This window comes from Plectrocnemia conspersa, unplaced genomic scaffold (assembly GCF_051122295.1).
Source record: "Plectrocnemia conspersa isolate PC_06_02 unplaced genomic scaffold, ASM5112229v1 ptg000001l, whole genome shotgun sequence".
In the NCBI taxonomy this organism is placed as follows: domain Eukaryota; kingdom Metazoa; phylum Arthropoda; class Insecta; order Trichoptera; family Polycentropodidae; genus Plectrocnemia; species Plectrocnemia conspersa.
Window position 1 is genome coordinate 17,962,260 of NW_028277165.1, and position 24,143 is coordinate 17,986,402.

General features: G+C 30.6%; 2 protein-coding genes across 6 annotated transcripts in view; one reads left to right on the top strand and one right to left on the bottom strand.

Moving 5' to 3' along the window:
* The window catches only part of ush (Zinc finger protein ush), a 283,360-nt gene extending 270,849 nt beyond the window's left edge, over window positions 1-12,511 (top strand). For all 5 annotated transcript variants that reach the window (XM_088190887.1, XM_088190877.1, XM_088190895.1 and 2 more), the window contains 2 exons: window positions 6,512-8,745; window positions 11,640-12,511. In XM_088190887.1, coding sequence (XP_088047013.1) covers window positions 6,512-8,745; window positions 11,640-12,278 — 2,873 coding nt within the window. In that variant the 3' untranslated portion in view covers window positions 12,279-12,511. The remainder of the gene's footprint in view (window positions 1-6,511; window positions 8,746-11,639) is intronic.
* A 9,546-nt stretch (window positions 12,512-22,057) lies between these two features.
* On the bottom strand, window positions 22,058-23,234 carry LOC148239042 (uncharacterized). Its single transcript, XM_088189507.1, has 4 exons — window positions 23,063-23,234; window positions 22,714-22,925; window positions 22,490-22,653; window positions 22,058-22,418 (listed from the first exon to the last, which is right to left on the bottom strand). The coding sequence occupies exons 1-4, from the start codon at window positions 23,137-23,139 to the stop codon at window positions 22,275-22,277; spliced, it is 597 nt and encodes a 198-aa protein (XP_088045633.1). The 5' UTR covers window positions 23,140-23,234; the 3' UTR covers window positions 22,058-22,274.
* Window positions 23,235-24,143: the final 909 nt, after the last annotated feature.

A 24,143-nucleotide genomic window follows, 5' to 3' on the forward strand; every position in this document is an offset into this window, starting at 1 on the left:
ACCTGGATTTTTCATCGATTTCAGCATTTAATAATTTCCTATGTTGTGTATATGACACGTATGAGAAAATGCATGAAATGAGTCTCAGACACTCGCAGATTTCGAGTGACAGGTGCATACATTACACCCGCAGATGTGTGCTCTTGACTGAAAACGGAATCTTTTGTATCAACATTTATATATTCGGAGACATCTTGTGTTTGTTTGCCAAATGGAAAATAATTTCAGCGCTGAATAGGTGCATGTGAATAGAGAGTAAAACGCTTGGTAATGACAGCAACGCGCATCATATGAGCATTGTATAAAACAAATGTACGTGTATATATTTTGATAAACGTTTCAGTTTAGATTTGTATAATACCTAAAAGTGTTTTAAATACTCTGGTATAATTAATGATTTTTTTATATACCGGTATAGATGACAGATATGTAAGCATTGAGGGAGATCAAACCGAAAATATTCTATTACAGAGACGTGCATCTGTTATTTTTCTTAATCTTTTCAATTTTGCTTAAGCTTGTTGAATTATTCATTATTTACATTACGAAGATTAGTTTAAATCAATAAATTAGAATAATGTTGCGTTAAAATTGTTTAAAACTTTCTATTCCAATAAAAAACGATGTTCAATCATAAGCCACTTTCAAGAGCTCAGTGGAAAATAAAAATGTTACACTCGCAAAACGCTTAACGTTATCTGAGGCGCACGTGAAAGATCGGCAGCAGTGTTGCAGCCACTGTCGCATATGTTTTATTTCTTAGCTTATTCTCATTAAAATGTTATTCCGAGAATGGCCGAGAGTCGTGACAGATTACGGCTTATTGAGCCTCGGCCGCGAACGATCGAATCGAAAAATCAAATTAAACTCACCTTCCCCGCCGCCTGCTGAAAGTTTCGTTCACGTTCTGGATACATATGGATGTATGTACTATGTACATATATACATATGTATTTTTCATCCGGAATTCGAACCACCGTACGTCTTTGTAGAGAATAGTTTCGGGTCACGCGACCAGCACCAGCGTTGGGTTCGCCGAAACCGTCATGAATATTTATATATTGTTAATATTATTATACGATGTCAATTGTTAGTATTCACCCGAAATAATATCCGGTCGTTTCCTGCACTAAATTCTAAAGTCACGAACGTAAATATGTAAAATGTACGCTAGACCACTTATTTTATATGCAATGTATCATATATTTCAATTTTCCATAAAGATACAAAATTCAGAAAATATTTCAAAAGCATTGACTTATGATATTTTTAAAATAACCCTTTATTGACTTTTTAACATATTCATTGTGTACCTGATAAACCTAGTAATTTCATGATTTTAACGTCATAAAGTTTTTATGCCGAAAAAGTCAATTGACACCGTTTAGCTTACATAAATTAAACAATAAAGCTCACATCAACAGCATCTTAATGAGTTTTTTCAGCAGCAGAAATAATTAAAATCGAAATGTAAAACATTTTTAAAATTAAAATATATAGTCTTGAACAGAAATATGTATGAGCCTGTATTCGTTATTTTATCTGTATTTTTCGACTAATCATAACTTGAAATATTAAAATATTTTATCGTTTACTATTCGATTTTTAAATATTTGGAAACATTACCTGAGACCTAATTTTAGCTAATAATTTACCTCCTATTTTAATGTGTGTTTTTTTTAAGCAATGTAAATAGTTATTCTATATTGATTTTAATAATGTAATAATTTATTAGGTACGGTACTATTGATAATATTTATTTAAATATGTTATTGTGAAAATTAATATTTGCGAAATATATAATTAAAATGATTTATCACGTATTAGACCTTTTTCGTGACATTTCAGATTGTCTATGCAGTTTGTTCTAATCAGATTAATTGCATTTGAAAGGTTATATGAAGCATCATTCAAATAATACAGATTTATTAATATCTCCTACATTTCATATTAAAAGACTACAAGTATTAAGTTTCTTCGTTGTATATCATGGCAGACAATAGACATTGATCATAAATAAACTTTTTATTTTGCTCGATAGAGCTTTACTTTGAGACGCAGAGATAAATTTATTACCCGTCTTTATAAAATATTCTAGAAAATTATTTACATTCCTAAACAATGCGTATTTTTTTATTTCACAACAGCGTATTTATAGCAAGTTTGTATTATTTAATTTAAATTATTAAACTATATTAGTATTGTTAATAATAGCATTTGTCATATATGTCATATATATTAAAAATATTTTAAAACCATGGGTTTTAAGCCTGGCTCAAGAGCCATATAAAATAAAAAGCACACTCACAAAAAAAAATATTGTTGATTTCAACTAGAAGCGTCATGGAAACATTTGGTTTCTCAATGTTTCTTATCTCTCGAAAAATAAGAATTCTCATTTTATTTTTTCGATTTTCTTAATTTTGGGGACTAAAAGAATATATGTGATATACAGTATATACGAGATGTGATTAAAAATACGGTGAATGAATTTTTATAGCAGCAACTGCTAACGCTACATTTATTTGAAGTAATAAGTCTGATAGCCTGATCCGTTGAGATAGTCAGTGTCAAGTTTGAACAAGTTGTGACTTGTTAGCCGGCTTCCAGAGCCGGTAGAATGAGTACCGTGTCTGTCACGCATAATGGATTTCGAACAACGCGTTTTAATTAAATTGCAAAAAAAATCCAAAGAGGCTCATGAAATGTTAAAATCAGTGTATGATGATAATCTGGTGACTCTGAAGACTGTTTACAAGTGGTATGAACGATTTAAAAGCGGAAATGAGTCAGTTGAAGACGAGCAACGGTCAGGACGATCTCTTAAACAGATGAAAACGTGCAAAAATGCTCAAGAACTGAACATCTCGTACAGGTCCGTGCAAAGCATTTTAACCAATAATTGGCAAATGAGACGAGTGAGTGCAAAATTTGTCCCCAGACTTTTGACTGACGAATATAAAGAAAATCGTGTATCAGTTTGCACGGAATTAAGGATCGTCTTGATGCATATCTGGACTTCATGGTCAAAAATAGAACTAGAGATGAAAGTTGGGTGTATGGCTATGACCCTGGGACGAAAATACAGGGTTTCCAATGGAAAATGAATGGCTCTCCTCGTCCTAAGAAGACACGTCAATCCAAGTCGAACCACAAATTCATGCTAATTGTATTTTTCGATAGTGAGGGCATAGCGCGATCAAAGCTCGTTCCAAGGGAAACCACTTTGAACTCCGAAAATTACAAGAGCGTACTACAACGTTTGTGAAACGATGTACGGAGAAAGAGACCAGAAAAATGGGCCAATGGCTTCCTGCTCCATTCGTGCCATACCTTGCTTCTGAACCGTGAATTTTTCGCTGATAAATAGATTCTTGTCTGTCCACATCCACCTTACTCTCTGAATTTAGCACGATGCGACTTCAGACTCTTCCCAAAAATAAAAACCGTGCTAAAATGAAAACGTTTTAACACCATTCCCGACACGACGAAGTAACTGAAGGCCGTTCCAATAGAAGTATTCCAAAAATGCTTCCAGTTATGGAATAAGTGCATCGTTAGTCAAGGAACATACTTTGAAGGAGAATAATTCAGATTTTATATAAGCTCATTACTTTGCTCGTAATAAAATTATTCACAGTATTTTTTGATCACTCCTTGTAATTAAATTAATACAGTATATTATTGATATACATATATCTTTATATTATTAATGGATAGAGAATTGAATGATCATTGAAGAGAACAAATTTCAATAGGATGTTAATCGATTTACTTCAATTGGTTACAGAATGTCGAAAATTGTCAATAACAGCTTTTGTTACATTTTTTGAACCAGATAAAGATAAAAAAAACTTTTTAGATTATTAGATTATATTATAAAACGAGATTGAAATTTGCTTATAGGCAAATTTTATGGCGTAACTCTGTAGAAAGCTCCCATACATTTTTTCTATCTGCGGATTCCCACGCGAAGTGGTCTTTTCTTATCTGATTATTAATAAAGTTAAATGTATTTATTATACTTTTTAATGTATACGTTTTCATTTTTCATTTATAATTTAAAATTGTAACCGCAGAATAAGTAATTTTATACTCATGCGGAATTACGTTAATAAATAATAATTAAAAATAAAAAAAGTTCTTAGATTACCAAAACAAAAATAATGCTGATTTGAAAAGTTGAGAAAATCATAAAAAAAATTGTGGTTATTTAAATACTTATGACCTCTTATTAAAAGATTCCAAGAAAGTATGCATTTATATTTAAACATTTTGTACGGATCCACCCTATTTATGCAGCGGTATAAAAAAATGTAGCGGTTTTAAGATATATTAAAATATTCCTACAAATTTAATTAATAACAAAAGAATTTGCGCAAGCTCGATTTTAAATTATTCTTTATTTAAATAAAACATTGTTATATTTCTGCATGAGTAATAAAAACATACTATTGATTTTATATTGATGTTAAAATGAGACCCCGTGCACTATCCTATAACGTGACGACCATGAGGATCATACGGATGAATTTTAATTGAATTTTTATTCGGTCATGGTATTTCGATGTGTGTATTTATGAATGGGTTTGGTATGGTGGTGGTGCGGATGTACCAGTTGTGCAAGGAGGTGCGATACTCATCGCCAGTGGGCGGCGGCCCTTCGCCATACCCTACCACCGTCCCAATTGTTATTTTGTCTTCTCGTACTAATTTGATGGTATCGCCACCGCGGGCGTTGGTGTCCTTTTTCAAGACACGGCAAATGTTTTCATTATGCGCTCGACCATAGATCGACGACTACCTAACGTTGTCCAACGTTTTCGATGCGTATCGCCAATTTGACACATCCCCGATTCAATATAATGAGCTTGTCCAAAAAATAATTCTCGAATTTAAAACTCTGACACAACCAAGGTATCATCTTCACAATTAAAAAATCTGTGAACAGATGTGTGAAAGACATCTGAATTATAAATATATTATAGAGCCATACTTGCGAAAAAAAATCAATGAACATTAAACAAATATCAGTTTGAATTAAATAAATTCTTCTGTTCAATAAAATATATAGAATAGTCATTTGTCACAATTTGATATATTTATGTGACTAATATGTGACATATTAAATTTAGTTTGTGTCTTAGTGGTTAAAAGTTAAAAATCTCAGCAGTAAGAGGGTTAAACAGTGGCGATCGCTATCAATTTGTACTCTCGCATGTTGGAAACCCCTGCATCTCGCATGCGGGCCCGCCGAGAGGTTTGTTAAATTTCTAAGATTGCGAATTAAGGATATTTTATTTGCATCGACGTATCGGAAATGCCATCTGATTCACAATGGACTCGGTGCGGTTCGGCCTACAAATCAGGGAAATGGACAGCCTGTAAATCAGATCTGAACAAGATTACGATTGAATGAGGTGGCGTACATTTCTTTTTCGATCCCTTAATTAAAATTCCTCACGGCAACACCGCTTACCGAACATTGAATATTGGCGTTTCGGCGATAACGTTTTAATTTCGAGTAGGTGCTATTGCACTAGGCAATAAATAACAGGGCCAGGCGGTAATTGATTCAGTGTCACCGTAGGCGAGCTTTTCAGATATGTGTTAATATGGGCGCTGCTGACTGCATCTGGATGCTGTGTGTGCTCTTAACGACAAACGTGACGACTTCTTTGTGCAAGCAGCGTGCATGTCTCTTTACACGGGAGCCTCTCAAGATATGCAATATATGGTCCGTGGACATTACACGTCTATTATAAAACATTAAAATAAAATAAAAATCTTATTGAATATTTTTAATAAAATTTCCATATCAAAATTATAATTTCACTGTACTATATTTTTTCTATAATATAAAATAAATATTTTATAAATTATCCTGTGGTTGGCTTTTCATAAGAATAGTGTTACACATTAAAGCTTTACACACATGCGTATGTATTTTTAATTTAACCGCACACTTCGTTTTAAAATAAGTAGATGTATCACATAATGGAATTGTATTTTCGCGGAATTGGAATAGGAACATTGTGAAACTGGTTTCACGATATGCAGAATGAGGCAAGCCGAGTGCGATATCAAAACATGCAAAGTTCACTATAGAACTTTACATCTTCATCTATCATTACAATATATATAATACGTACATATATATTATTTATATGTTTAAGTATTTCTAGACGATCTTAATCAGAATAATAAATCTATATAAGAAGATAGTCATGATTCATGTAGCCGGTTCGTACATTTTTCAAGGTTCCATGTCCAAGCGTTTATTAATTATTTTACACGAGGAATAATGCCCATACGATGATAGTGTAGATCACAATCTACGCCATCACATTCCCGCTCTAATTAAAGATCCTTATCTCTTTATAGTGAAAAAACCCTCGCTGCCTTATTAATTCTTAATACAGTGATGGCATATCGTGTGTTCACGAGTATATTTATTAGATGTGTTGAATTAATACTCGTTATATTAATGTGTTTTTTCTTTTGATTTCAGGTGAAGACGAAGAATGGGGAAATGAGGGGGAGACCATGGCAGCTGAAGTTCCTGGTAGCCCCCCGATGCCGCGTCTCCGTCTAAACACTAGTTTAGCTACTGATCCGGCTCGGAGCAATGCTCCAGTTGCTCCATCAGCAGCTCCGACTCCAACGCCGCCTCCATCAATACCAGCGTCGGGATCGGAGTACATAGCGTCGCTCCCGCCTGCGCTCCAGACGGCTTTAGCTGCTGGATTATTCCCGCTGGCGTTTCCAGTCGAAGCTCAAACTCCGCCAGCTTCCGCAGCTCGTCCGCCGTCAGTCCCATTAGAAATACCAACTAGACAGCTCTCTGTACCTCTTTACATGTGTTTACCCTGTGGAATAAGATTTTCTTCGCTCAGTACTCTCGAAGCTCACCAAACCTACTATTGCTCGCACAGAGTGACCAAAACTCCCAACGACACGGAAGACAGTAAAAATTCAACGCACACCGATTCCAGCGGCGCCGCGGGTAACTCAAACGACGATGGCAATGCAGAAGGACCAAATAAACAACAAAAAACTGGGAAGCAATACACGTGCTCACATTGTTCTTACAGCGCTGACAAAAAAGTAAGCCTCAATAGACATATGAGGATGCACTCTGTTTCGCCCAGTCCACCTTCGTTGCCGGGATCTACCACTTCCAATGGCGACGCAAATCCAGATCTGTCACCGCCTATTCAGCTCGTTCAAGATAGATATTGTGCCGATTGTGATATCAGATTTAGTTCAACAAAGACTTATAGAGCGCATAAGATGCATTACTGCAGCACGAGACAAGTAGTCAAGTCAACTCCCAACTCGGCGCCGTCAGTTACGTCAAATGCCGCTGCGAAGAGTGGTTCTTCGTGTACTTCAGGATCAGCTCCTCCGTCGCCGAACGACGCTTGCAAATCTCCTACGTCTCCGATGCCAGCGACGAATAATTCTCAGCCATTGCTTGCACTGCCGACAAATCCTATTTTAATAGTGCCATATTCTCTATTCAGAGGAGCGAGTCTTCTAACCGGATCGACAGTCCCTGGTCTTTCGAACCCGGAAACGCCGTGCTTCTTGATGCCGAACGGAACTATACAACCGATGACTCACGCGTTCCCTCCTGTATCGAGAGCTTCATTGTCCACTCCTTCGGAAGTATTGAAATCAGTGAATAAACCTAGAGATATGCAAATGATTAAGGACATGTCAATACCTTTGGATTTAAGCGTCCGTAGAACGCCAGAAACAAAGAACAACATCGTCGTCGATATTGACGAGCAAGAAAAAGAGAATCGTCTACAGCAGTCTCTGACACCAGAGCAAATTGTCTGTGCGCCGTCTTTACCAGGATCTCCACCGCTCACTCCATCACCGAAGCAAAGCATTTCGCCGACTTCGAACGGGTCGCCAAAGCGTAAATATCAAGAATCTAGAAGCAATAGTCCAAAGCAGAACAATGTAACTCCTAAATCTAATTCAGACGATAGTGTGCAATTAAGCCCTAAGTCTAAAACGCCAATACTAACGGCCAATCCATTAATGCCGTTTCCTGTATCTTCGTTCCTCTTCAGAACGGGTGCTTCAATATTACCCCAAGATATAGCCCTAAGATTAGCGTCCGAGTTACCGCTGCAAGCATCGCCTCAAGTTTTAGTCAAGCAAGGCGTTTCAAAATGTAAAGAGTGCAACATTGTTTTCTGCAAGTATGAAAATTTCTTGGCGCATAAAAAGCACTATTGCTCCGCTAGAGGCAACAACGACGAAAGCGATGGATCTAAATCGACAACTAGTCCTCCAATCAGTCCTAATAACAACTCCACTGGTAAAACGAGTCCAGTAGCGCAATACCAGCAATTGATATGCGCTGCTTGCGGTATCAAGTTTACCTCTATGGACAATTTGACTGCCCATCAATCATATTACTGTCTAAAAAGATCTGAAATACAAGTGAACAATGCAGAGACCGATCTGAGAAAGTGCGTGAAATGCAAAGGGGTTATGGAAACCGGACATGTGTGTGGGAGTTCTGTCGGAGCCGAGGGTGGCGGATGGAGATGTCCTGTGTGCGGGGTAGTTAGCGCTACCGCCAGCGCTGCTCAAAGACATCTAGATTCACATGGCGGTGTGAGAGCTTTCCGATGTACCATTTGCCGCTACAAAGGGAATACTCTACGAGGCATGAGGACTCACATCAGAATGCATTTTCCAAAGAGAGCTGCTGACTTACAGGTGTGTATTTAACCTTATTCTAAAAATATACTAAGATAAATTTATTACATTAATAATTTTTTTTATAAAAAAATCCCGAAATATGTCTAAATATTAAAATATATATTTTAGTAACATTTTACTTATGGTATATTATAATACATGGTTAATACTAAATTTATTTTAAGTAGAATTTTAGATTCCATTATTATTAAAAAAATAAAAAAATTAGTAAAAGTGTCTCAATATAATGTTGTATTATTTCATCTAATATATGCTACTTTTTTCTACTGCATAATCTATTTATGTTTATTACTTAAAACGTACTAAATAAATGTTATGTATCATAATCAATTATATGAATGCAATCATAAATCAGATGGTAAAAACAATAAATTATATTTAGCAAATTCTTAAAAATATGGGTTTATTAGAGGGAAAAGTTATGATACATCTGAAACTGCTATTTCTATACTTGTCTAACTCTCTCAAGTTTATTTAAATATTACTGCCAAATACCTGGGTGCGAATTCCGTATGGATCCTAGGGTTTTATTTCATTTCTATCTTGTCTGTGAGATTAGAATTAGTGATTATTGTTTATTTATTTAGCTAATATAGTTAATTGTTTTTACACTAAACAAATTTAATCGAAACGTACATATAAAACATAATATAAACATGAACAGAATATAAAAAATACTAATGTTATAAATTATTTCTAAATGCACGAAGGTGTTTCTTTATTCCATTGAGGAAACCCGCTACATTTTTATTTTTGGGGATTGTCCTGGGAATATTATTATATAAATTCACACCTCCGTACATTATTCCCCTGGCCGTACTCGTTTTCTTATACTTAACTATCCTTAAATTGTCTCTATTTTTAGTATTAAATCTATGTACATCTATATTTTGTATTAAGCACTTATTAAAATTCCAACTTATAAATATAAATACTAAAAATTCATCTTCAATATTTCTTGAATTTCAATTAGTAAATCTATTTTTATTTAAAACTACTTTTTGTAATTTTTGCAACATCGTATTATCTAATTTATTAAGCATATATTATAATATAATTATAATTTCGATAAATCATCACAGATTAGGTGTTTCTATATTTTCCTAATCTTACATATGAATATATGCATATACACTACTTACATAGTAGTTATTGATTGTGTTTACCTTGTTGTAGGCTAACGCCTCTTATATTGCAACAAATAAATGATTTAAATTAATTAATAAAAATAAGTTAATTATTTCTAAATATATGTATACACGAGGAGCGTACGGTGAGATATATTCCCTTTCGCTCTCTCGCGTGTTAAGTGCTGAGAGTGAGTAAAGGGCGTTCATTACGTGCGTTTCGCACGTCCACTTCTTCTCACTCACTCGCGTCACTTAACACGAGAGCGAGTAAAAGGTATGTAACTCACCGTACACGCTTGGTATACACAAACATGGAGGTAAGAAAAAACATCATTGGAAAACAATGAAAAAATGTAAAGTTTAGCAATTATAGTAGTGTCTCTGGCGTATGAACGTAATATATTTAGAATTTACATATAAATTAGTAGCTAGTGAAAAATTAAATCATAATGGTTTTTTCTCATGAATGTCTAGAATGATAATAGTTTTATATATATTAACATACTGTCTGATCTTATAAAATAAAACAATACTATTCTCATACGTCGACGTCAATTTTTTAAATAATATGGCAGTACTTTTAAGCAGTTTATTAATATTTAGGATTAGAATAATACATATTAATAATAATTATTTTTTCCATGAGTAAACTTGAGTTAATAACGCAAAAGTCTGCGTTTTCGTGTTATTAATTTATTAACGTTATTAAAGTTGTAGGTAAAAACAGATTTATTCAGTATTCATGATTACACTTAAATATAAATAAAAACTTTCAATCAATCATATAGGAAAGAAATAATGCAAAACGTGTCATGACTGAAGGTATAAAACGCATTTGCTTAATTGATTGCTAAGTTGTGTTTTACAAATGATCAGAAACACACATATGTACTTTTGAAGATAATATTTTATTTTCAAGCATTTATTTTAGCAATCAATTAACTAAATTAAGATAATATTTTATCTTTTACAATATTTTTCCTTTAGTTTTTCTGAATGTTTTTTTCACTCACCTGGTTTTATTTCATTAATCAATGATTTATAGAAAAAGTTTAGTAGAAACTACTTTAATACATATATAAATGTATATTTTATAAATATATGTAGGCAGTGACATAGCTAATGGCGTCAGGGAGCGACCGCCCTGGGCGGCACTAGCTTGGGGGCGGTATTTTCTCGATGGAAGAACCGTTCGTGTAATGTTGTTATTAAACTGAATGTGCTAAAAAATATATATTCATGAATATCCAAGAGCTAAATTTAATATGTGTTAATTTAACAAATGCTGATTTTATGACCCGGCTGGACATAAAATGTCGCTCAATAGATAAAAATATTTTTGGCCTGCCAGAAAATTTGCCCAGTAAAATAATAAAATATCTAATAACCAATACCATATTTAAATAAACTTGAAATCTCTTTTTTAATATTTTATGTAACCACTATGTAGGTATATGTATTATACGAGCCTGATAGACCAGGGCTAAAAATCGGTGACATATCTGAAAGATCTGTGTTCCAATTCCATATGCTTTTTAACATTTATCTTTTTGGAGATCGGAATTAATGCGTATTATATAATTAAAATTCTGAACGATCATCACAGATCATGTTTTATTGGATCTTTCTAATCTCACTGATGAATATCGTGATGAATAATTAAGATAAAATTAATATAATATAATTGAGCTAATGTCTGTCATGTTGCAACGGAAGATTTACAATATATAATTTTTAAATAGAATTTTTCGTTCTTTTCAGGAGGAAAACTTTATCACATGCATATTGGAAGATGAATCTACTAGAAGTGGCACCGAGGTTACTCCTCCAGCTCCAGCATTGCCACCTCCTCCAGTGCCATCCCCTGGAGCAGATCAACGACCAGATCGCCTTCACTACTGCGACGCGTGCAATTACAGTTCTACATACAAAGGCAATGTAGTGCGACACACCAGACTAGTACACAGCGGCTCCGAAGTGAAATCACCGAGTCAATCGTTGATCGGCGAAGGAGAAGAATCTTTAGTGTTGAACGGGAGTGAAACTCATTCCGTCAAGTCTTCGTCAATCGACGAAGACGAACCGCGGCCCAATGTGATAGTTAAACAAGAAGTGCAAGATGAAATAGATGTTACCAATACCGACGAGGATGTCAAAAGTGAAATTTTAGACGGTACTGAAATAAAGCAAGAAAACAATCTATCGGACGCAGATGATGCGGAAATAATTGAAGCCAAACTAGGACCTAAGTATTGCAAGTCTTGCGACATTTCCTTCAAGTACATGTCCACTTTCATGGCGCACAAGAAATTCTACTGCTCCAGTCACGCAGGAGAAAACGTAGCCAACGCCAGCAATAATAATATGACAGCTAGAGCCACTGAAGCTTCAGTTTTGTAAACTTAAATTTTAGAAATACTTTTGACCTACACGCGACTTTTATTCAATTTTAAAAAAATAACACGCACTATGGCAGCAATTACTTTTATTATTGAAAACAAAAACAATATAAAAGAGGCCAAATTTGCTCTACGTGTATAAATACATATGATAATGTAAACTTGCAAAGTTAAACAGCAATATTTAACATACCAATTGTTCGTTTATAATATTAGCTTCAATTTACTACAAAATTTAATTGATGATCAATTATATATAAATATAAAATATGATGTGCAATATTTATATCGAATCGTAATAGCCGTGAATATATTAAATTAATATATATGGAATATGTATTAAATTAATATATTTCATAATTTACATATATGCATTTAACTTTATTGAATATTAATATTAATCATTCTTCAAATCTGAGAAATCTCTGAAATGATCTAATAAGAGGGCCAGTTGTAGGAATTTAACGGTAGAGCGTAGTTTAGGTTTTATGGAGAAATGTTATCAACAATAATATTTAAACAATCGTAATATAACATTTTGGTATCAAGACATGTTTGTTAATCATGCGAAATGCATTGAATCGTGTTATATAAATATTATAATAATAATATATGTATATTATATAAATTTTAAGTGTGAATAAAAAAGTAAAACATTTTACATCGTATACGTATATGAATATATTGTGTATTTTAATAGTTATATTGAATTGTTAATTATCAACTGTATGTTATACAGGTTATCATATATTATTTCGTGAAAGCGATATTTTTAAGTGACTAAAAAAATATCATCAACCTCTAAGTCATTTAATTTCTCGTGATATTTTACATTTAGCTTGTAGTGTATTGTTTTATTGTTTTTTAGGGCGTTTATAAAATTGTAATAGTCAATAAAATGAGTCCATGACAATTGGAAAAAGAAAGAAAAACAGGTTGTGTTATTTTTGAATGTTTTTATATCAGAGTCCCGCATTCACTATCATAAACATTTTAATATCACACCTGTGTATGATCGTTAAGTTTATATAATTTTTTTCTAAAAGAAAGAAAATCTGTCGTTTAAAGAAAGTACGCAATAAATTGTACAAGTCATACTCATGATTCATTGATGTTTTTATTAAATCGGTTATAAAAAATGTATATTCACGATATAAATATAATATTATGTTTGTAAATAAAGTTAAGCTTATCATAGTTATTATTATATATTATAAAAATAAACGTTTAATTTTTATTAATTAATTTTAACATAACTACATATAACATGTGTATATATTATATACGAAATTGAAAATAAAATACCATAATAATATTCTCTATGCCAAAGCAACACGCTAGAGTTATCTGATATTGTGCATTTATCGTGATTTTCACTAGAAGATTCTCTGTATTCTTGTAAGGAAAAAATAGTAATGAAAAGTAAGAATAATCAGCATGTTTAATGTGGCGTGATGAAACTTGGCCCGTCTCGAATTTTTATTTTGTATTTAATCACAATTTCCTGACTAGAGCATGTGCCATCAGATTTCATCTAAACTTTTCTGTGTTACTTATAAATTAAAGATCTGACTTTAAGTTAAATAATATTATTATACAATTAAAGCATGCCATTTTCGATAGAATTCAATTGATAGTTCGTGTTTAAATTATAGTGGTTTAAAAACAATTATGATTGAACAAAAAATTAAAACACGAACCATTATTTGCAATGATTTAATACGTAAAGAGACGTGTGCCTCTTTAAGTGACTACGTTAAAATATTTATATAATAAATTCATATTATAAAAATTATCCGAGACAATAAATTATTTATCATTCGATATATTTGTTTTATTATTGTTATTATATTCTAGGAAAAATATATTTTTAAAGTAAATATTACATGTTAATGGGAGTTAAGTATTATGTAAAAAACATTTAAAATTTAAAATAACTAATTACTTAAAGTTTAAATCACATAAAATATAAAATTAGTAAATTAATAAATTAAAGATGTTGATAAATATCATTATTAATAAAAATTGTTTTTTTGAATAAATAAATAATGAAAAATACAATAAACAATAAGTACAAAAATAAAATATTTAATTACTCTTTTAAATTTTAAAAGCAATTATGTATTATTACAAAGTAGATTTAAAAAATTAAAAGAAGAAACTTTAAAAAAGGTTTTTGAAAATTTTAAGTTCATATAAAAAGCAACAGAAATGTAAGTATTAATTTTAGATTCAATATTTAAAATTAATTTAATATAGTTAAAAATAAAAATAGTTATTGAACTGAATAAGAAAATATCGAAAAATCTCTGAAATCTCTAAAACACATTAACTGATTTTGTGAAGAGTTTATATTATAGAAATTGAAAAACACTGGTTCATATGGAATACGATCCCAGATCTTTCAGACGCTATTCAATGACTGATTGCCGATAAAATAAAATAAAGATTATTTCACTTTTTGAAGCGCGTAAATAAATTATTATAATATTTTATATTTAAATTTATACATAAAAGCAATTTTTAAAATCATTAACCCTTTGGCTACCGAAATCCGATATATCGGCTTTTGCTACACTAGCGAGAACTGCCGGATCCGACGGCTCCGAAATCGTAGTATCCAATACATTTGCAACCGTCTGTAGGGTAATTGCTTCAGGGGTTTATAACATTTTTTCAAATATATGTTATAAATATATTATAATCATTATTTTTATACATATACACACACATATATATATATATATATATATATATATATATATATTTACATATATATATATACTATATATATATATATATATATATATATATATATATATATATATATATATATATATATATATATATATATATATATATATATATATATATATACTATATATATATATATATTTACATATATATATACTTAAATATATATATATATATATATATATATATATATATATATATATATATATATGTATATATATATATTTATGTATATATATATATAACATATATACATATATATATGTATATATATATATATAAATATATATATATACATATATATATGTATATATATATGTATATATATATATTTATGTATATATATATGTATATATATATATATATATATATATATATATATATATATATGTATATATATATATATATATATATATATATATATATATATATATATATATTTAAGTATATATATATGTAAATATATATATATATATATATATATATATATATATATATATATATATATATTTAAGTATATATATATGTAAAAAAAAAAATTAAAAAAATTAAAAAAAAATTTAAGTATATATATATATATATATATATATATATATATATATATATATATATAGTATATATATAGTATATATATATATATATATATATATATATATATATATATATATATATATATATATATATATATATATATATAGTATATATATATATAGTATATATATATAGTATATATATATATATATATATATATATATATATATATATATATATATATATATGTATATATATATATATATGTATATATATATATATATGTATATATATATGTATATAAATATATATATATATATATATATATATATATATATATATATATATATATATATATATATATATATATTTATATACATATATATATATATATATATATATATACATATATATATATATATACATATATATATATACATAAATATATATATATATATATATATATATATATATTTACATATATATATATACTTAAATATATATATATATATATATATATATATATATATATATATATATATATATATATACATATATATATATATATATATATACATATATATATATATATTTTTTTTTTTTTTTTTTTTTTTTTTTTTTTTGTTGTGAGGAGAGGAAATCTTCTAAAGACTTCACCAGCGTCCAGATTGCTAGTGATTGTGCCGGATTCCGCTGCAAGCAGCGACCTACCGGCTAAAACCTCTCCCCAGCCCTCTCCTGGACGGCCGGTACTATCTTCCGATATTGCACTTCGGCTCGTCCAGTTTAGAGACTCTGTCCCGTTAGGGCCGCTGTCTTGAACTGTCTTTCAGCTCTTTTTTTTCCCGCATCACGGCCGACACGAAGTTCGTCCATGCCTCGTAGCAGCTTCGGTTCAATAACATAGATTGGACCATAGTGTCTACTGTGGCAGACCTTCCTATGATCCTTTCTAGCGCGATCCTGTCCGCTGCCCACGCCGAGCATCCGAAGAGTGTGTGCTCAGCGTCGTCGTCTTCTCCGGCGTTGCAATATATATATATATATATGTATATATATATATATATATATATATACATATATATATATATATATATATATATATATATATATATATATATATATATATATATATATTTACATATATATATACTATATATATATATATATACTATATATATATATATATATATATATATATATATATATATATATATATATATATATATACTATATATATATATATATATTTACATATATATATATTTACATATATATATACTTAAATATATATATATATTTACATATATATATACTTAAATATATATATATATATATATATATATATATATATATATATATATACATATATATATATATATATATATATACATATATATATATATACATAAATATATATATATACATATATATATACATATATATATATATACATAAATATATATATATACATATATATATACATAAATATATATATATATATATATATATATATATATATATATATATATATATATATATATATTCAACAGTCTGTATGGTATTTTTACTTAAACCATTATTTAAAAATATCATATTTTATTAATTTACGAAAAGTTTTATTTACATTTTAAAAATAAATAACATATTATATATCATTGTTATGGATTCCTGGTCGGAGTTCGGCCGCTCAGATCTCGTATTTTTTAATACGTCATGCGATAATGACTCTTATTACAGCGCAAATAAGAATTAAAATAACACACAATCGCATATTCGTCATTAATTAGGTCAAGTTCACTGCAGACAGCGTCGCACGCCGCGACAGCATGTTTACAAACTAAAATACACATTTTGACTTTTTAATTATTTAATAAAAAGTCCCGGCAGTTCTGGAACATTTTTCCAAAAATGCCCGGCATCCAAAGGGTTAATAATCGCAACTAAATATATCAGAAATTAAAAGGTTTGTGAATTAATTAAAATAATATTGTAAATTAAAGGTTATATAAATAAAAGTAAATTTACACTAATATTTCAAATGGTTTACAGACGCTGCAACTTTGAAAACAAGCTTAATTCACATATGCATTTAGATCAGGTAGTTAAAAAAGGGACAGAGGTTTTCGATGAACACTTCGAAAACATTGTTTGAAAATATAAGTTTTTATGACAGTTGATATCGGTTTTGATTACAATTATTGCTTTATATTATATTTAATAGTATTTCCCAATGCGATGGACAAATATCTCAAAATTTGTCATTTGTATTAGTGCTTGTTTTAACAGTAATAGATACTGATGTGGAACGTTCGCGTTTTGCGGTCCGATAACGTTTGCAGCGGCAGTTTTAAAAATCGACGGCCATAAAGAGTACATCACCTCGCATTAAAAATATTGGAAGCTGGTTTCAAACGATAAGGATAAAATAAAATGGGAAAAAATGAGTTGTTTTTATCAGCGCCGACTGCAAACGAACACACCAGCTATCGTCTGAAATATATACACACACCATGTGGGCTTGGCCCGGAACGAAATTCAACCACCGAAGGTGCTGCAGTTATTTTTTATCGGATCGACCGCATACAATATCATACTTAGCCACTAGGATAGATTACTAGTTGGAAACGTTGCCAAATATAAAACTTTTATTTATTTTTTTATCAGTGGTGGGATACTATAATTGTAATTCAATTAGATTTTGCTTTATACAATTATTACATATTTAAAGAATCCAAAAATCGAATTGAGGAAACATATATTGTAAAAAAGATTGAATAAGTCAGTTTACAATTAAAACCTAAAACAATGCATAGAGTTGACGAATCTTGAAAAAAATACCGAAACAAAAACAAAATTTTTTCAAGTTTTTGTACCGACTTATCAACCAAGGAGGAGCTGGGTAGATTTATCTAGTATATATTTTATTTCATACGCTATTACGTACACCAATATATAAGAAAAATCTGATGTCAGTATTGAAAGTATGTAGCTGGTGGTCAAGATCGAAGAAGTGTCGTGAAAGTGGCAGTCAACCTCTCGATATAAATGAGTGAGTGCTAATCCTTTGTGGGGGGGATCTTCTTCATATACTTGTGCAGTAAAAAGCATAACCACGATAATTACAAGAATATATCGTGACAATTGTATAATATATACAAAGAGTAACTCACAATAGACTGACACTGAACGGACCACCACAATAACCCTCGTAATGTCCAGAGGAAAAAAACGATCCTTTGTACATAAAGGAATACATAAACAACGCGTCGAACTACGTCGTAATTACCCTTGAAATACAGAGAATCTAATTTTACGCAAACAATACTCCAACGGACGACAGAAAAAAAGCACCGTTAATATTTAACATTTTGCATTATTTAACCTTCAAAAAGTCCATCAAGCAAATTTCACTCTATATTTTGTCGAATATACGAGTGCAACAATTGGTTGAATGATCTATGTATGGTTGTGATTCGCTGGAGACTGTCCCAACGTACTATACAAAAGGCTGGTCTCCAAGGGACGATGGGACAGACATTGAGAAAGTGTAGAGCGGCGGATTACGAAACAGACATCGAGAGACTGCAGGGCGACACACTACGAGAGAGACCGTAGAGCGGTGGACTACGTAACAGACTGCAGAGCAGCACACGAGAGATATCTAGACGATCGATCACAACCACGCACTCCAGACGACAAGAAGACCTTCAGTTGACGTACGAAAAACCGCAACAAGCAAAAAGAGACTTCAGAGGACATCATTTCTCCGCCAGCTTCTCCACCAGTGCTCGGAGAAAAGCAATACACTTTGTTTTTTATATGTAATAATAAATAAATTGTTATCAGCTTACCGGTGTCAATTTCTGGCTGCAAAGTCACACCCCTCGGGCCAAGGAACACGAAACCTTTTATACGTTCTTGCCTAGCAGCTTGGAGGAATGGAAAAAATGTTTATTTAGACCAATTATGTCGTATGGGCAAACTCATTTTCTCTAATATACGCCCTAAATAACATTCTAATGAAGCGCGAGCTTTTCTTCAGTGTGGTCATCAATGAACGAAATAATTGTGGTAGTTTCACTGCCTTTTTCTCATCATAGTATTTGTCGAGCGAAACAATTGTATCGTTTCAACGCGCATTTCAATGAGTGCAATACATTGCTTAGTGGTGACAAACGGTTGTAGAAGTATTAGCCACAATGATTAATTATTAAAGTTTTTGAAATCCGCTATTGTTAGCTTTTTTGCAATTTTAAACTCTCTAGTGTTTTAATATGGCGATTTTTCTCGAGAGTTTTATTATATAGGTAATATTATATATTATATAAATTATTCAAATGACACTTATAATGGCTAAGTATGTAGAATTCTCTACAATATTACTAATTTAGTAAATCACGGTTTTATTTTATAATTTATAAGTACACTTTCCTCACAGTCAATTACAGTTAAAGCTGAAAACTTTCTTTGAATACAAAGGCAATTTATAAACACTTTTACTAGATAGACACGTAAATGTATGTATATGTTACAGTGAAAGTGTATTTTTCAGTGAAATTATATTTTCACTAGTAAAAAAAATATTTCACTAATTAGACTAGTGAAATGTATCAAACAATTGATTTATAATTTTACTGGTATATATCAGTGAAATTGTATTGTTACAAATACGTTTGGATCATTTTGGAACAGGTGATGTGTCTATCGCCCTATTGTAATTGAAACTACACATTTAAAAAAAAACACGAAAACGGACGCTTCACAATTGTTGAAATGACAGTTAAGAGTAGAATATAATTTTATTAGCACCTGTTAGTGAAATCATATTGTCACCAGTAGAAATATATATCTATCGGTGAATATGTATTCCAATATGATTTCACTGAAACGCCAGTGTAATACGTATTCACTGTAACATATTTATTATTTAGTCTGCCGAAAACAACTAAACTTAGAATAACACATTTAATTTAAGTTATGTAGTTTACATAAATTACTTTTATAGCAATTAAACAGTTATGAGAAATCTGACATTACAACTTGTGTAATAATGATATACATATGTATATAAGTGTTATGTCGTTGTCGCCAGGGTACTGCGTCGTCTCAGTTTCCTAGTCATTCAACTCAAAGATCAGATTCAAATTTTGAAAATACAATGCGACTATTGGCTAGACCAGATCGGACAGTCAAAATAAAAGCTTTTGCTTTTCTCGGACTTCTAGTAGATTTTAAGTAAATTTGATGGACACAAATCTATAAGTTTTATTTTATCTTGCATAACTAATTTCAATACAATGATTATGTGTGATTAGGGTTCTCACAGTATAGGTAACGATAACGATAATATTACCTCTTGGCGGTACAAGCTTATTAGTGCAACTGTTTATGCCTCAGTATTATACTGTAAACGGTTAGGCCGGTTTCACACGTGCCGGATGGATTCGCCCGGCACCGGGCTGGCGCCGTGTAATGGGGATGGTGTTGTATGGGCTAGTACTGACCATTTCAGACGTGCCGGACGAATCCGTCCGGCGCCGGCCCGACGCTGCCCATACAGCACCACCCCCACTACTTGACGCCGGGCAAATCCAACTGGCACATGTGAAACCGGCCTTATAGTTTGATTTTGTTTCGAAACTTGCACGGTTGACAGCGTTGTCATGGCCACGAATATGATATTAAACACTATCTTACATATAACGATCTTCATACTCTGCTAATATAATAGCTACTTCCTTTCTGAATAGTATGCCGTCATTGTCACAAATTATACCCGTGATTTTAATTTATTTAGGCGTTGATAATTATTTTTCGCAATAATTTTTCCATATTATACTAATTATTAGATTTATAATATTTATATTGAATTATGTTTTATGAGTATAATAATATAAATATATTTTTTTGTATAATAAACATAAAAAGTATGCACTATAAGTTAATATTTCAATATATAAAAAAATAGTTATAAATAATTAAAATAATAATAAATCTTCAACCCTTCTACTGATTTTAGGTATATACGTATTAGTTGAATTTATATTGTCTATCGCCTCTCACATTCTAATCAGAATTATAGTATAGTGATAAGACTACAAATAGTTTAATTTATAGATGTGGTTACACCAAACTCTTCTTATAAGTTTAAACCTTAGAATAGTTTATGAGTAGAGTATGATTATCCATCAATGGTAAAAAAAAAAACCTTGTCAACATTTCTCATTTTAGACCGATCAGAATTATAATCTACCTACTTATGGTGATTTTGATTAATTAATTTCTCTCTTTGGACTGATAAAATTTATTCATTAGTTTATGTGATGTTTTATATAGCACTAGATGTCTCGCGTGGAAAAACTGAAATTAGTAAATAAAGCATTGAGAAGTTCAACAAATTTAAAAAAATGTTTACTCTAAATTTATGATTAAGTAATTAAAATTTTATGATACATTCTGTAAATAATATTAATTTATAAATACTAAAAATCATTATGTATTACACATTATATTTAAGAAAAGCATATACTTACATATATGTATAAAAATAATCTTATATTTAAATGTACATGAATTATCACATAATTATTTATCTAAGTTTGGTAAAAACAAAGTACACTGATAAAAAATCTCAAAGGTTATATTGATTTATATATCATACAATATAGCTTATTTGATCTATTGCTTTATTGATGGATATTATATAATCCTACCAATAATTTTCAAGATTTTTAACTAAGCTCGTGGGTTCTGTGGAGGGTCCATGACGTTCTACAGGTTGACCATTTTTGTCAATAATGAATTTTGTAAAGTTCCACTTAATGAAATCTCCAAGAGTTCCGCCTTGCTTACTCTGTAATAATATAAAAATATGATATATTAGATATATAAACCATAATTATTAAAGAAACAACGTAGTATTACTTTCAAATATTTATAAAGTGGATGTGCATCATCACCGTTGACATCGATCTTTTCAAACATATCAAATTTAACATTTCTTTCACCAGCAAAACAAACAATAGCTTCAGAATCTCCAGGCTCTTGTCCGCCGAACTGATTGCACGGAAATCCGAGAATTTTTAAACCTGAAATTATCATAAAGAGTTAATCAATTTTAATTATGCAATATAATATTGATTTTCCACCTTTAGTTTCGCCGAATTGCTCATAAAGTTCTTGAAGCTGCTGATAGTTGGAAGCAGTCAGTCCACATTGCGATGCAACATTTACGATAATGGAAACATGACCTTTGTATTTATCTAATTTCACCGGATTTCCTTTGATATCGTTAACTGTGAAGTCATATATGGATGTAGCTGTCTTATAGTCCGGATTGGTATTCGCGGAAGATATGGCTCTGAAAAATTAAGATGAATTGTTTTATTTTATATGATTGCGTCAATACTTTTATATAAAGTTATTTATAGTCAGCAAAAAACTAGTGTTTTCAATTAAAATATATAATTTTAGGTTATGTATTATATTTTATATTACCTTACGCTTGCGCATTGAAGAGCTACACAAGCAGCCACCAGCTGAGCACCGGTTTTCCAACCTTTTAGCATACTCATCCTTGTATTGAGTGACAGCAGTCTTAACAATGCGAATCGCGATCATACAATTATATGATGTTGACATTAATCTTAACGTCACAAATTACGACCATGACATTTTTTATTATTTTCGATGATTATTGTTATTTTTTGGATATTGTTTAAACTTTTAAACATACAAGTTAATAATACTTATTTTATTTACTAAAGTTTAAAGAAGTATTGATAACATAAGCGAATATTCATTATACGTGTGGTAAGGGGTAAACTATAATAGTTATTCTAAAAATATTTAATACGGTAATTTTAAGTAAAATTGCCTTTAATTGTAATATTTGTATATTTTGTAAAACTTGCTTTTATCTTCCATTTTTTCATTTAAATATATCAAAAATAAATATACATAATAAGCCAAAAAAAGGTAATTCCATTTAATTTAATTACTAGCGTATCTCATTAGTTTAATATAGAATTTACCTAACCTTCATACATACAAATAATCTGGACAGCAATTCGAATACCCTCGAAGTAGGGCCAGTCCGAGGAGCGGACTGTATATAGATGGTCGTCCGGGGCGCTAGCTCCGAAGGTTAACTCCATTTACCCCGAATGGGAGCGCATTTAATTCTATTTAACACGATTTATGAAGTTTATATAAACACAAACAGCGCTGCTCAACTGGAAAAAATAATGTTAATTTAAAAATTAAAAATAATGTTAATAAAAGACACATGCGGTGTTGTCCATAAAGTGCCGGAATTAATCTCTAAAATCAGATGGTGCGTCGCATTTCATCCATCAACTTTCTGTCAATCGTTATACTGATGATTAGTTTTTTCCCGTATGACCTTGTACAAATTTATTCGAAATTAGGAAAGAGTAAGCACTTTCCTAATTTCGAGTCAATTTATTCTAAAAAAGAATATATAAACACAAACATAGCGTACTCATGACACTCTTTTTGAGAATATACTTCCATCAGAATATTCCATATTAAACTTCCACAAGTCAAAACTTGCTTT

Excerpts from the sequence above, each read along its gene's own strand:
- LOC148239042 (XM_088189507.1), bottom strand. The coding sequence starts at position 23,139 with ATGAGTATGCTAAAAGGTTGGAAAACCGGTGCTCAGCTGGTGGCTGCT. Across the intron at positions 22,926-23,062 it reads CTTCAATGCGCAAGCGTAAG|AGCCATATCTTCCGCGAATA; the intron begins GTAATATAAAAT and ends TTAATTTTTCAG. Across the intron at positions 22,654-22,713 it reads GCAATTCGGCGAAACTAAAG|GTTTAAAAATTCTCGGATTT; the intron begins GTGGAAAATCAA and ends TGATAATTTCAG.